The sequence below is a fragment of the Nicotiana tabacum genome, chromosome 24 (assembly GCF_000715075.1).
Source record: "Nicotiana tabacum cultivar K326 chromosome 24, ASM71507v2, whole genome shotgun sequence".
Classification (NCBI taxonomy): Eukaryota; Viridiplantae; Streptophyta; class Magnoliopsida; order Solanales; family Solanaceae; genus Nicotiana; species Nicotiana tabacum.
In genome coordinates this window covers 31,357,540-31,373,348 of record NC_134103.1, presented here as the reverse complement: position 1 = coordinate 31,373,348, position 15,809 = coordinate 31,357,540, and the positions used below count along the sequence as shown (strand labels likewise).

The 15,809-nt window shown below is 33.7% G+C and overlaps 2 protein-coding genes across 2 annotated transcripts; one reads left to right on the top strand and one right to left on the bottom strand.

Moving 5' to 3' along the window:
• The first annotated feature begins 5,659 nt into the window (after window positions 1-5,659).
• LOC107813014 (non-functional NADPH-dependent codeinone reductase 2-like) lies at window positions 5,660-6,151 on the top strand. Its single transcript, XM_016638214.1, has 2 exons — window positions 5,660-5,893; window positions 5,999-6,151. Exons 1-2 carry the CDS (start codon window positions 5,660-5,662, stop codon window positions 6,149-6,151), a joined length of 387 nt encoding a protein of 128 aa, XP_016493700.1.
• A 350-nt stretch (window positions 6,152-6,501) lies between these two features.
• On the bottom strand, window positions 6,502-13,609 carry LOC107813016 (uncharacterized). Its single transcript, XM_016638216.2, has 7 exons — window positions 13,070-13,609; window positions 9,382-9,522; window positions 8,931-9,293; window positions 8,317-8,559; window positions 7,787-7,879; window positions 7,027-7,227; window positions 6,502-6,930 (listed from the first exon to the last, which is right to left on the bottom strand). The coding sequence occupies exons 1-7, from the start codon at window positions 13,385-13,387 to the stop codon at window positions 6,718-6,720; spliced, it is 1,572 nt and encodes a 523-aa protein (XP_016493702.1). The 5' UTR covers window positions 13,388-13,609; the 3' UTR covers window positions 6,502-6,717.
• Window positions 13,610-15,809: the final 2,200 nt, after the last annotated feature.

Genomic DNA, 15,809 nt, shown 5'->3' with positions numbered 1-15,809 from the left:
TAGAGGCCAATAGCAAGTGAAGATATAAATTTCGGCTATTCATTTTCAAAATAAATATTCAAATGATATTTACCTTCACGATATTCTCAATCAAATAGTAAATATGCAATATTAAGACTCGATATCTTAGTTAATCTGAATCTTCATTTTTATGTATATGAATAGAACTTTTATCATTCATTTGTTAAATTATTTTGAGGGTCAATATTACTAATTATAAAATTTAACATATGATTTACGTAGTAACTCCCAAACGCTAAGGATAGGCGTGTTCAGGATGTACAATTTGATATTTGGGGCGTAAGCCTCACACATAAGCCAGCGCAACAAATGTCTCGCCCGGGAGTGAGTCATGGACTAGTCCCAGAAAGCTTTTTAAGACATTAATCGACAATTGCATAACTCGTCTATTCGGAGGATAAACATCACAATATTTTTAAAAATATAATAATATGAATAACGATGTTTTGATTCTAGACAAAGAATAATTTAACAATTAAAAAATAGAGAAATTTTCAATATTAGATATACATGTTCGTACGTAATTATCGACTGATAGTATGACATTTAAAGTAAAACTCATTATTCTTTTTGGCATTTGTATCAAATGTCATAACTGTTACCAAATTTTGTTCAAACATCGTGTTTTTACTATATTTTATATCAAATATCTTTTTATTTTATTTTTTTTATTGACATCTTATATCAAATGTTATTTTTTGCAACATTTAATATCAAACGTTGTAGTTTTTACGATATTTCTTCATAAATGTTGATGTTTTAACGATATTTCTTCATAAATGTTATTGTTTTTATGATATTTAGTATCAAATGTCATTTTCTTTTACAACATTTAGTATCAAATGTCATTGTTTTATGACATTTTGTATCAAATGTCGTAATTTTGACGACATTTCTTCATTATTGTTGTTGTTATTACGATATTTTGTGTCAGATGTCATATTTTGATGACACTTAGTATCAAATGTCATTGTTTTAGTGATATTTTGTATCAAATGTCGTAGTTTTTATGACATTTGTTCATAAATGACATGAATTTCACATTTTTCCGATATTTATTTCAAATGTTGTTAAATAAATATCGTCGTATCCTCACTTTCTTGTAGTGCACCTACTAACCATTACAAGCTAAACATTGATGGAGCTTATGATCAAAATAATCAAAACAGTAGAACTTGTGGAATCATCAAAGACCATAATGGCAATTGGATAGTGGGATTCGCGCGCAAAGCAGCTGCAACAAACGCTCTCCACGCTGAACTGCTAGCACTAATGATTGGACTAGAACTATCCTTCACAAAAAAAAACTCTTTCTCACTATAGTGGAAACATATTCACAGGTATTATGTAACTTATTTAAAGACGAACAATTTCGCTACTCACATCTTCTTCATGACTGTAGTTTTCTTCTTAATGCTATTGGAGTGGCAGAAATAACACATGTATACCGGGAAGGCAACACTGTAGCAGACACCTTGGCCAAGTGTGGAAGCACCAGACAACATATATCAACAGAGGAAGATAACAGTATGTACTGGGAAACACCTCCGACTTTTATTTTACCAGTTTTTATTAAAGACAAATTAGAGAAAATCGCAATGGAGTCTATCTCTATGATATATAATAACTAAATTGTTCCTATACTTTTAATATAATAGACTCTCCTTTCTTTAGCAAAAAAAAAATATGTAGAACTTTTTATTTATTTTTAGATTAATAACCCACGATATTAATTATGTTGCAAATTCTTAACCTTTTTCAAATCAAAGCTACATAATTGGCATCTATGTGGGTGGGTTCTCAGTGGACAATGTCACCTTAAATTATTTTTTTAGTCTTTATCATTTACTCCCCTTTATTTTAGTAGGCGACAGTCTTCTTTATCTGGCCGCATTGCATCAAAATGGATCCAATAATTCATTGGGTGTACGTTCAAAGAAGGATAAAATTGCTTAAGATATGTAAAAATAAAAATGCATCAGCAATGTCATCTCTGAATTCACAAGAGTTACATGAAGTCACCCGGTGTAAAATGAAGGAGATGTATTTAAGAGTTTTTTAAAAAGAAAAATTTTAAAAAAAACATCCTCAGTCGGATAGCCAGAGGCGGATCCAGAATTTAAATTCTATGGGTTAAGCCTTTAAGTTTTTTAGCATTGAACTCATTATATTTTTAAAGTTATGGGTCCAGATCTACTATTTGTTGCAATTTTAATAAACTTTACACAGAACTTTATGCTCCGCTCGAAAGTTATGGGTTCAGTTGAACATGTTACTTATATGTTAGATACGCCCCTGCGGATAGCGGACTACCTAGGTAAAGTGATTGACTTTTTTATTACAAAAAAATTATTTAGTGATTTTTTGTGATTTTTAGCCTAAGTTAGATGATTTTCTACGGATGTAATTTAGTAGCTTTGGTACAAAGCAAAAGTTGAGTGACTATTTATGACATTAAATTTTTGGTGGACAATCTAATTAACATAATAATGGTGACAAAAGAATTTCACAAAACAAAAGTGTAAATGAAATGGATGGACTCGTAGTAGTTCTGATTTTTCACCTTTTTCTTGCAATGACATGCATTATTTAATCCTATAGGAACAGCAGATATTCTTCTCTCTCTTTTTTTTTAAATTAAGTATCATCTTTACGTGACGTTTTGCATTTCACTGAAAATATCACTTTTGGGAAATGAAACAGCGTATTTTTCAAGAAAATGGAACCCTTTTCCTCTAAAAGAGTGAGTACATGAAAGGAAAGAAGCCAAAAGATTGACCATATTCAATAAATTAAATGATAATCCAGGAAACTAATTAATTGAATGTGCTAGAATACATTGTATAATTTGAAGTATACGTACTTATTTTGCAAACATAATTACTAATTAGTTAATGATCGTCCTGTGAATTTAACTGGATGGCGTTTTTTATGTCTATTTTTCCGTTGTCTTGACAATTACAAGATAAAAACAACTCGACCTATTCAAAAGGTCTTTGAATAGAACCTCCGAAATTATTAGGAAATGTAACAAAACAAAAATTTCTTTCTAAAACCTCATCTATACCAAAAACATCAAACCTTCTATCCTTTTCCTTTCCATCTTCTATATATTTTCATTCAATTGATTCTTCAACAACATAGTCATGGTTTCAAAATGGATGGTCATGACGACCTTTATTTTCTACTGGATATTGTTCATTTTATCTCTCTTCGCCGCCATTGTTCTTGTTGTACTTATCTTGCATCATTTGATCGAAGGTTTCAAAGGACTTGTAATATACATACGAAGGACAAAGGATGAAAGGACTAGAGCTGTACGTGTTGTGGATGAATCACAATTCAAGGATGTTACAAACAATGCCGTGCATTTCCAAGTCTGAAAACACAAATCTTAACGTTGAGATGAATATAATCGGAGTTCAATTCTCACTATCTCCTGTAATAGAGAGAAAAAAACGAGGCATGAACATGACGACGTTTTTATCTTGCATGCATGGAAAGAATAAGGAATTTTCTCAGTTTTGGCATCGATTTGGCCTAAACCCTAATCCTTGGGGTGATGTTAAAGTAAATCTTGCTACTCAATGAGTCATAAAAAGAAATGCTATGTATCCTGATAATCTTTTATTTCTTTATATTCAGTATTTACATCAAATCATAGCAATTTGTCAGATATGTTTTGAGGAGAGGAGAATATATAATAGTAATTAATTATGGTTAGATAAAATGTCTATATATAGGCGCATGTCATGTATCTCTTGATTTGATGTAAACATCTCATGTACGTAGCTAGATTTATTAACAGAGTTTAAATTCTATATATTGATCATGTAATATATTTATACAATCATATCATTTATTAGATAATTACAAGTCAATCTCTTAATAACTACTATTAATTTATAATTTGGTAAAAATAAGTAACTAATATACTTATCACATAAGTATTAAAATTCACTAACAATATAAACAAATTTTTAGTATATACAGTAACACTTAAATCCTTACCAATAATGAATAGAACCATTCAGTAAACAGGGGCGGCCTAAGGGCAAGGCAAATAAAGCCGCCCCAAAATATGAAGGTTCCAATTTACCTTCGTAATTAAATCTAATTACTAGTTGGAATTAAGTTTAGTCATATTAGTATGTTTATTTTAAGTTATATGAATTCTAGGAGTCTTTTAAATAGTCCTCTAAGAAATTTATATACAACAAATATGCCTCAATCACAGACCAGTTGAGGTTGGTTGTATGAATCACCATTAGTTCTATTTGGGTGCCATAATATTTTAATTATCTGTATTTAATAATTTTCTAATGTCACGGTTATTAATTTACTCTAGTCGTTATAATTCGGCAGAATACCTAAAAACACTCCTAAACTTAGCACGGATTATTAGTTACAACCTTAAACTATTCGTGATCTCAATTACCCCCCTCAACTTGGCCTTTTGAGAGTCATTACCCTCTGGACGCTGACGTGGCAAAGAGTGTTGGTGCACTCTTTTTTAAGCGCGTGGGAGTGAAGAAAAATTGAAAAATCTGCTTCCAAATATGTTATTTTTTAACTTTTAATTGTCATATAGTCATATAGAATGATTTATTTGTAACAGTTATGTACTTCTTCTTGCTTCATCTTAACATACTTTGTTTATATTTCCTATTTTTTTTTCTTTATATATAATGTCTATTTATTTTAATTGTGTATTTTTTATTTTCGAGTCAAACTAATAAAAACAAATTGGCCATAGCTCCATTATTTTTTACCAAATAAAAAAAGTATAGCCAAAATAGTGAACTTGCAATTGTACACTCTTTTTATTTTTTATTTTGATGCAATGACTATTTATTTCAACTGTGTATTTTGACTTTTCACGTAAAATCTGTAAAAAAAAAAAAAAAAAAAAAATTTAGAGCACCATAATTTAGAGCTATATAAAATATTATAGCCAAAATAATAAATTTCAAACTATATATTTATTATAACTTTATAGATGCCTTGATTATTTATTTTAATTGTATAAATATTTATTTTCAGGTCAAATTCAAAAAAAGAATAACTAAAACTTTATTATTTTTAGCCAAATAAAAAAATTAGCCTAAATAATGTAGTTCTATCCAAGTTTTATTATAAATTTTATTCGAAAAAAATTATCTAAAAAAACAACATACTTAAAAAGGTAAAAATATATTTTATTTTTCAAAAAAATGCCACATAGACAGAAAAATCCACGTGGCAGGCGAGTGCATGCCACTTTCCTGGGATGAGATCGTCCAAGGGGGTAACAACTATCGAATAACCAAGTATAGGGGATAATTAAGACCATAGATAGCTCAAGGATATAATCAATAATGTGTGCCAAGTGTAGGGAGGGTTTAAGGTATTTTGCCTTATAATTCGAATATACATAGTCTTAAAAAGCATCTTCTCATAATTTTATATGCTAATAGAAAATATAGAAATCTTTTTTTCTTTTCTTTTTTAAAAAAAAATTGTTTAAGCGGAGTGACATGATTAGTAGGAATTCATATAATCGGCCTCACTTGTTTGGGTTTGAGATGTACATAATTGTTTTTGTAGTAGTGAAAGTGAACTGCTAAATTGGTGGTTGGACTTGTGCAGGAATGTAAAGATGGATTATATCGACTTATATCTGATACATTGGCCAGTGAGTTCTAAGCCAGGAATTCATGAGTATCCCATTAAAAAAGAAGACTTTCTTCCCATGGATTTCAAGTCAGTTTGGGCAGCAATGGAAGAGTGCCAGAAACTTAGACTCACCAAGTCCATTGGAGTTCGCAACTTTTCTTGCAAGAAGCTTGCTGATGTTCTTGCTACTGTCAATATTCCGCCTGCTGTCAATCAAGTATGTTAATCCAGTACAGAACTTACTTGAGAAGTAGTATCTGTTAGACAAATTGAGTGAAAAGTTATGTTGTGAGACCTGAGCTGTTCTTGATTTGAAAGGTAGAAGTGGGTCCATGTTGGCAGCAAAAGAAGCAATGGAGTTGTTGTTGGATACAGTCCTTTAGGATCCATTGGTACCTTTTATGGAACCAACAGAGTTATGGAATCTCAAGTGCTCAACCAAAGGCAAGACTGTCGTGCAGGTATTCTAAGATGAGTTTAACTTAAACTACATCAATAGTGTAAAAATGTATATATAACTTAAATCTTCTATAGTTTTAGGAAATGTAACAGATTGCATAAACTAACACACTTGCATTCCTAGAGCATCCCACGAAAATATGCTAACCTCGTTGACCTTCATTGAAGTTTAAGTTTGTTCCAACTGACACAAAATACACAGAAATCCATCATCAAGGCTGGTCCAACGCTTAATTGGAAAGGTTAAAACTTAAAATACAGCCGGGAAATCATTGCTCTAACATTTAGTCCACATTCAAGTCAAGATTCACCAACTCACATACATCTATCTACAACGAACAGATATCAGAACAAGACTCCGAGGCGTTGAGTCCATAACTTATTCTACATTATTTCCCATCTATCATATCCATCATAGGCTTAAACATCTGAGAAGCTACAATTTGCATGAACTATATACAAAGATTGATATTTCATGTGAAAACGGAAGAACAAACATAGTAGATAATCTGATACATGCTTAACCAATAGCAACCCAACTAGATTCCGTGGGATATACTGATACTCAAGTTTAGTCCAAATTCAACAACGCATGGGCCTCTCATAATTTGGAGGTAAAGAAGGACAGTTCTCATTCATGTTGGCATATGGCTCCAATGTGTTGTACTGGGGCAGTTCCATTTGGTATTCGCCAAGAATCTGGCAGAAAGAGACCTTATTGTCTCCGCTGTTGCACCAACTCGGAAGGCGTGTCTGATTATCTTCGAAAATTTTAAGCGTGTATGCATCTTTTATCTGCAAGCAGTAAGAACGATTTACCATCACTAATTGGGTGACAGAATGGAAGTTTTTTCTAACAAGACGAGATTAGACAAAGGCTTTGATACCCACAGTGAACTCCGTTACTTGAATAGAGTTGGAAATAGGGCCAAAAACTCCTGCTTCTTTGTACATTGCTAGAATGAAGGCCACGCATGTAGTGGATTTCCCATCACTGTAGACCCATTCATCTTGTTCTGGGATGGTCAGCAATTGATCAAATGTTATCCCACGCTTTTCAGTTTCAGCAAGAATACCATACAAGTCCAAATCCTGTAGGAGAAATATCAACTGTACATATGAAGTGATCTTTACGGATAAAAAACTTGAATATGGTTCTGTAGAATTTAGAATCTGCGATATATTTAATGCACTCTCTGTATGTAACAGTTATACTATGATATTGAAAGTGAAAGTTCAATCAACTAGTCAACTTGAACTAAAAAGGAAGCTTTCTGAAGCATGCTTCAATTTATGATGTTAATCTTATGCTTGCTCAAAGGCTAAATGTCTGTATAAAGGAAGATCATCTATAAAATACGGCTCTATACTGTTCTCAGAAGAGTTCTGGAGTACCTCAGGTGATGCAAGCTGACCAAACAGTACTGTCATTCAAAAAAACTATTATAATATATGTATGAACTGCTCGTACTAAAAGGACCAAAGGAAAAAAATCAGTATTTAGGAGGGAACTCATAAGCTGTGTTTATCAATGGAATCAGCGGAATGAGCCACCTTCTATGCTTAATCACTACCATTAACTAATAGCTAAGATGTTATACATGTTTCCGTCGAAAAGATTCTAACAAGAAAATATACCATGTTCAGTTACCTCAGTGCCAAGTCTCTTATTCAGAGCTTCATTCCACATGTTAGCAGCATATGCTGGCTGCACTCTTGTCCACATAGACATGACAGAAATCACCTGGCAACAAAAGTCTTCTGCTGAGAAACCACACTAAAGTTGTCCAAGAGTTCTATTCAAATGGAAGAATGGTAGTGGTGACCAATTAATATTCCTTCAATTTCTGGTATTTTCATTTTAATTGACTTGCTTTTTCACCTGTTGTGAGGAGCTTATTTTATCAATGGTTCTTCGGGGAGGGGAACAGTAATAACCATAGATCCTTCTGAATTTCAACACTGGAATATGTTTCTTTTATACTAAGTTGAGGTATTTCCTAGAGAGTGATAGCCATATAGGATATGTGTAGGTTAGATAAGTCGTTGGTGAGTTAAGAATCTTAGCGTCGAGATTGACGGACATGTGGGAATTCACCTAGTTCCTAGGAGAGCATAAACATCCATTGCTACTTGCTCATCATCGTTTATACTTTTAAAAGGAATGATAGGGAGACATACCAAGTGAGCATCAAGAGGTGGAGGGTAATTATCAGCTACTGTGTCAATCCAACTAAAAATCATGTTATGGTAACCATATGGTTTCCCGGACATTTTCCGAGCATATTCCCATGCTGCGGTATTATTAAATCTCGCACGCACTTCAGGATGTAACGGCAACAAAGCAACTTGTGGATTAGAATCATCCTTAAGTGTCAATTCCCACCATTCATCCCAAGGGATAACCGCAATAATTTCTTCACCCTGCAAAGATATACCACGAGAATCAGTTAACCAAGATTAAGCAGACTGAACATACCAAAACAAAGATATGAGAATGTTACCATTCATGCTATTAAAATGCAATGCCTTTACACGCTTTAAAAGCTAACAATAAAACTCAGAGAGTCATCCCTCCCTCCCTCCAGGGGTAGAGAGGGATAGCACAATGAGGTATAAGTAACTCATCAGAGGTGAACTGCTATCCATAAGAAAAGTTGCATAAAATTAAAGGAGAGCATACATTAACTGAAAATTTATTTATCAGACACGGAAATCAAGTTCTTTCGATTTTCCACTACTGTTTCTCCATGTAATTTAGTGGAAAAAATACATAGATTTTCTCTTTTGCTCACCTTTTCATTTTCATGTCCAGATTCACCAACCCAAAGATTACCCAACTCATCCTTCAAACAAACTGCTGTATGACCAGCAAAGGCACCAGTGACCCACTTCTCAAGAGTTTCAAACCCACCCCACCGTCCACGAATCTTTGAAAGAGCTAAGAAATCACCAGAATGAACATCATTTGGGTTAATTGTTGTCCGCGGATGTGGGCGTTTCTCGAATGTTGCTCCCATGCGCTTCTTCAGAAAAGCGAGGTTAGAATTCTGGCCCCATGCTGTGTTAGAAAACAGGGGTAGTACATCCACCAACGAAAGCAAGGTCCCGAGCATCCCTGATGGCATGAGAAACACAGAGATTCCATGTTGCTTGACCTGCATAAAAGTTGCTTAAAGGTCAACTGTAAATGTATGGACATGCATTGGAGCTAGACAGAAAAAAAGGCTCAAAACGAGAGCATACATATTCCATTTCAGCAGGTTCCTCCCATGACTCAATTTTAAATGTGTGATCGTGGGCCGAAAAGTAGTAGTCCCAGGTTATCCTATAAGGTGTAGCAAATACATACAGATCCATACACGTCCAGCTGTGTGCTGCGCCTGTCTGCAAAGTGAGGTAAATGAAATCTGAAATACAATGGTACCAAGGATGTCTTATCTAAATAAAAACGGCATAATAGAACAAGAACAAGTACATACAGATACCAAATTATTTTTATTTCTTTCTTAAGGTGTTAAATCAGTTATCACTTGTTAGTTGTTATCACCCCATTGGTTCCTATGTATAAAAAGATCTAGGTGTCAAGTGCAGAAACATTCATGTCATCTCGAATATTAGATGCTTGAAGACCACAAAGTGCAAATCTACCAGCATTATTCTGTTGATAAGAGATGAACTATCAGCAAGGAACCTAGGGAACACCATCCATAAATACAAGTAACTAAAGCTCACGTGTGCTCAAACTCCTGATCACCACCCACCCACCCCCCAAAAAAAGAAAGAAAACATCCAAACTCATCAACGAACATTTATAAGCCTCCTCCCAAATCATCATCTTTCTACGGTCTCCTTCAGTTACAACTTATACTTATTGGTTTTTTAATGATAAGTTCGGCAACCTGAAATTATGGTTAAAAGATGCTGAACTTAAACAAAGCTACTTACTCTCGAATGAAGATCTGCTCAAAACTATTCAACCCTATCAGGATCAACAACCACAAATGAGAACCTACTATGAAATTCCGGGTGATTGGATAATGGTCAAAGTTATGCATGTAAGCTTCAAAAAGAATGCAGGGCTTAGTTGCAGTTATGACAGAAGTAGGTTTTTTCCTGGTTGTGGGAAGATGAAACATTACTTCTCCCTGAAACTGAAAAGGAGGAATGTTGTGATAGAGCTACGACAGCAAAGGTTGATAGTGTCACTGGTATGAACATCCAAAAGCATTTGTGAAGTGAGCCACTAATACCTTTAGGGGTCGTTTGGTTGGTGGGATAAGGGATAACAATCTTGGGATAAAATGCGGGATTATTTTATCCCACGTTTGGTTATGGAAATTAATTAGTCCTGCGACATTTTGTACTAAAATGGTGGGATATCCTTGTCTATCCATCCTGGTACCTAACGATCCCTTAGGTTATAGAAAGCTAGCCATAAAAGTATACGTGTTCAGTGCCAACAAATAGGTAAAGCAAGAACTTTGATTATGGTGAAGGAAGCTGGTGATGATCATTGGAAAAATTGATAGTTTTATCAATAGTTCCAAAATAAAGTGGAGACAGGAAGTTGACACAAAGAAGACAGTACAGCAGTTCTAATTAAATAGTTGGTCTACAGCATACTCAGGGAGGAAAAGATCCTTGTTTTTTAAAAGAAAGGAGCATTTTCCGGCGAGTGGTCAATGTGAAGGAACAGGTATGGCAACATCTAAAATTGAACAGGATGATATCTAAATTGAATAGGAGGACAGAAGTTATAACTGAATGTTCATAACAATCTAGTTTTCTACACGTGATGATACTGGATCCACAAAACAGCACGCTTCAACGGCCCTTGCATCCTAACTTTGCTTCAAATGCTAGAGCATTTAGAAACCTTGGGACCGAAGTGCATACACATACATTTAAGCGGCTACGTGGGAATACAAATGCTGACAAGTAGCGAGCCACATTCCATGTTTATTCTTGTTCTGAAGTGGCTCATGTGTATAGAAAGACACCCCAAAAAAGCAGCTTTCATAAATGGAAGGAACCTGACTTTCTTGGCGTACAACTGATTCAAAGATATTATTTTTTCCTCCTCCTCCTCCTCCTTATACACCCTCCTCCCGAGCAATGGCAAGAATGCAATATTATTTCCAATACTAACAACAATAAATCAAACTTTTTTTTACATCAATGTGACTATCATCCTAATATGAAGCATTCTGCAACCTTTTTTTCGGATGACGGTGGTGACCGGGCCAGCTTGCGAACATCTCGACTAATTCCACCGGGTACTTGCTACCTTCCACCAGCACAGGTATCGGGTAACTCTGCGCACCAAGGCTTAAGCAGATAGGAAGACAATGTTTGTTTACCTCCACTGGGGTTTGAACATGAGACCTAGTATTTTTTGCCCACCAAGCATTATGCAATTTTACCACTAAAATTAACACCTTTCTCTCTTCCAGACCTTCTAGTTCGACTATTTTGTACAAATTTAGCTTCCAAGCATGCAATTCTAGGTCTTCCAACACCCCCTCCCCCCAGAGTTGTGAAAAGCGCTCGCTTCAGCGCTTAAAGCGTGAAGCGAAGCGAAGCGGGAACTTGGTCGCTTCTATGTTGTGAAGCGTAGCAGGTGTTATAAAGTGTTCGCTTCTGCCAAAAAAGCGAGAAGCGTGAGAAGCGACAGAAGCGAGCGCTTCGATATATTAAGGTGCTGCCAACGATTAAAAATTAAAAAAGCTCTCTTTTTTCAAAACATATCGAGCAGCAGAAAAGAACAGACGATTAGGGTTCCCATTTTCTGCACTTTTAAAGTTCAAGTTCATCATGTTCAAGCCCAGGTATGTGATTTCTTCTTCCTCCTCCTCCCCCTTCTTCTTCTTCTTCTTCTTCTTCTTTTTCTTTTTCTTTTTCTTTCACTGTTTCAGTCTCAAAATAGCAGCGAAATGCTGCCAAAATTTTTTCCCCCTCCAGTTCTTCTTTTTCTCATTCTCTTCTTCTTCTGCTTCTTCTTCTGCTTCTTCTTCTTCTTCTTCTTCTTCTTCTTTTTCTTTTTCTTTCACTGTTTCAGTCTTAAATTGCAGCGAAATGCTGCCCAATTTTTTTCGTTTCAGTTGTTGCCATTTTTTTGTTTACAGTTACATAGGTTGTCTATGCAATATTTATTTTAATATTTTTTTTAAAATTCCGCTTCACTTCAAAAAAGCGAGCGCTTCGCTTCTCGCTTTAAGCGAAAAGGGGCTTGTCGCTTTTCCTCGCTTCACGCTCTTCACAACACTGCCTCCCCCAAGCCAGCAAGATAACTTCAACCGATAAAATACAACAACCATATGTATCTTACCAGTAAATAATGCTCTAAATCAACTGAACAGAAACTATATTCATAAAACAGAATTATGAAGCATATATTCAGCTCGCAAGCATGCAATGATTAGTCTTCCCAATACCCAGTAGCGGACTAGGAATTTTAACAAGGGTAAAAAATTGTAAAATGTCACATCTTGTATTCTTTAACCACTTTTTCCACCACACTAAAAGTTCCTTTTTCAAGGGGATTCAAAAATTTGTATATAGTATATACACAAAAATATTTGCTCTTCCTTACATGTGGCTCCGCCACTCCCAACACGCCACCTCCACCTCCACCCCCATCCCCCCAAGAAAAAGAAAAAAACAGCAAGATATGTTCTACCACAAAGTTCTTCGTCCTTCATCATCTTTTTAAGCTATTCCTATCACCATTCATCAATTAAACATCCACCCGACCAAAAATTACAAGTAAATACTACTAGTACTCTGCAAATCAACTGACATAAATTAAATTCACAAAGCAGAGCTATTCCTAACACCGTTCATCAATTAAACATTGACCTGACCAAAAATTACATGCAAATATCACTCAACAAAATCAACTGAGCATAAATTAAATTCACAATCCACAAACCGAGAGATAGATAGTGGCGCCGCCAATGCCGCGATCATCTCGGCCCGTAAACTCAACCCTAGCTTCATTCTGAAAAAAGCAAGCTCCTTTCCAACTAATTGACCCATTATTGGGAGCAAGTGATCCAATGTAAGTGGGCAACAAATCAACTGGACTATGGAGAGTATTAAGTACAGGCCACGAAACCTCACGTGGCAATACAGGGAGTACATCCTTTACCCTAAATGGCATTTTCAGTGCATCCCCAAAACTGAATCCTAACCCAATCAACAATATCCATAGCAGTGTTGAAGTACAGATTTTTTGGAGTTGATGCATTAGTGAGAGTAGTGAATTGAAGAGTAATTTGCAGTTTGTCGTTGATGATTGGGATTTTTGGGGATTTTGCAGAATTGATTTAGGGTTCCATTGAGGGAACAGGATTGAGTCCCAAATTGTTTTGGGTTTGGGATTGTTGGAAAGGGGAATGATTGGAAGTAGATAAAGATGTAAATATTGGGTCCTTTTTGTTAGGTGTGTGGTGTTATGAATTTATGATTGAAGTGGTGGACATTACCGAATCGTTAAGTACTATTTTGGGAACTCGTATACAAGTTTGATATTTTGAAAAGAAAATAAAAAGTTTGATAGAAAATTTGGAGATTTTTGTTATTCAACAGGAACTAGAAATTTTAATGAGAGATCACTCTGCGTTATTTTTGATGAATTAAATAAGGATTTAATTTATTTTATTTCTATCTCCCACAAGTATTCCTATAAAAATATGCCTATCTTTTCTGAAATATAATTTAAAATCAGATCAAAACAAACCTAGATATTCGAATTCTAAGTTATTAATTGACATGTAAGAATATACTCGTGTATTGTATAACACCAAATTAATTAATATAATATATATGTCTTTAATAAGAATATTTCTTATTTAATAATTATTAAATAATGTGTATTCTTAATTTAATTTTTAATTATTTAAACTAAATTGGTTGATTTGGCGTAAATAATCATCCAATATGAATAAGAGTGGGAAAAAAATGTGAAAGACCTTATATTAGAGTAGCTCATTGTCTGTCAAACACTTTGTTAAATATAGGGGAAAAACTATCAACTCATTTTTACTTTGAAGGAGAGGCGTTAGTTATTTCTCATCTGACTTTTGAGCCATAGTTAGGAGTGTCAATAAATATTTAAAAAGCGATTAAATCGATCGAATCATACCATATCGAATTGATTTTTAGGTTTCTTTTAATAAAATCGTGGGTTTTTATATAAATTTATAATTGTACCAATAATAGGGTAGGTTTTTATTTTATTAAAATAAATCAAAAAAATACCGAACCGTACCAAATAAATTTACATGTGAAAAATATATTTATATAATAAGTTTAAAAATAATAATGCATTAAATTTTTCCTTGGGTGTTAGAATTATGAAAACAGTTAGAAGCCACAAGTAATTAAACTCAAAATCCTAATTCTCAAACCTATTGCTACTCTTATTGAAACAAAATTATTTCCAGCATATTCATTAACAAGATACAAGGTATTATAGCAATTATGAATAGCATACTACAATAAGTTTATTGAATATGTTTCCTTTCAAATGATTTAGGTTTATCTTTATGAATATTCAATCTCCTGTAGACTTTATTCTTGAGTCCTACTTTGGTTAATATTTTTTCACTCGTGTGATTTATATTTTTTTTTGGTGTAGTGTCTTTTACGCTGATGTAAAATAGTTGATAGCTCTATACTCTGGTTATCTTTCATGTTTTCTTAACATCACATTTTAAACAGTAAAAACGTCTAGAGAGCTTTGTTAATTCGTATAAAAATACGTATATTATTGCACTCTACTTCTACTAATGATTTTTACATGATATTTAAAAAAATACCGAAATTAACCGAACCGTACCGATACCGAAGAGAAACCGACATGATTGGGACAGTTTCGAAAAGTCTAATTTTAGTTATACATAATAAAATAATCAAAAAATTAGTATGGTACAAATTTTATAAAATAACCGATTGAACTGAATCATTGACACCCGTAGCCACAGTAAAGTAAAATGGATTGAATAACCATTGTGATTTTCGAGTAGTGAATAGAAAGGAAATTTTATTTTGGACTACACTCATTAACTATTCTTTCTTTTAAAAAAATAAAATAAAATTTGAATCCTCTATGAATCCATACCAAATCCAATTACGACAAAGTTAAAATTCCATTTGCAGAGACTTCTTTTTTCTTCCAAAACTTGTTAAATTCTTTATGTTACTTTATTCCTGTAAATTCCATGAACTTTAGACCTATCTACGTCACGAAAATGCATGTCATAACCACTACTTTACAATGTATCCAAGTCTATCAACTTTATAACTTCTCATAATAGAATTTCTATGATAGCATCACTTTAGAGAAAATATAATAATCTTCTTTCGTTAACGATGATTATTAAGCCTATCAATTCACAATTATATACTCCCATCCGTCCATTTTAATAAATTTTTTATCATTTTTCTTGTAGTCCATAATATTTAATTTTTTCAGATATCAAGAAGAAATAGATTTCTTTTTTCCAAATTTGAAAAGTTTAGGAGTATTTGTTATATTTTCAATGAATAAATTAAGGTTAATATGATCAATTTAATTAATGATAAAAGTGAAATTTTTAATAAATGTAGAAAATAAAAATAATTAAAAAATCAATTAAATTGGAGCTTTGCCTTGCGATTGGAAAGCA

Excerpts from the sequence above, each read along its gene's own strand:
- LOC107813014 (XM_016638214.1), top strand. The coding sequence starts at position 5,660 with ATGGATTATATCGACTTATATCTGATACATTGGCCAGTGAGTTCTAAG. Across the intron at positions 5,894-5,998 it reads TTCCGCCTGCTGTCAATCAA|AAGTGGGTCCATGTTGGCAG; the intron begins GTATGTTAATCC and ends TTTGAAAGGTAG.
- LOC107813016 (XM_016638216.2), bottom strand. The coding sequence starts at position 13,387 with ATGCATCAACTCCAAAAAATCTGTACTTCAACACTGCTATGGATATTG. Across the intron at positions 9,294-9,381 it reads AACCTGCTGAAATGGAATAT|GTCAAGCAACATGGAATCTC; the intron begins GTATGCTCTCGT and ends ACTTTTATGCAG. Across the intron at positions 8,560-8,930 it reads CTGGACATGAAAATGAAAAG|GGTGAAGAAATTATTGCGGT; the intron begins GTGAGCAAAAGA and ends ATATCTTTGCAG.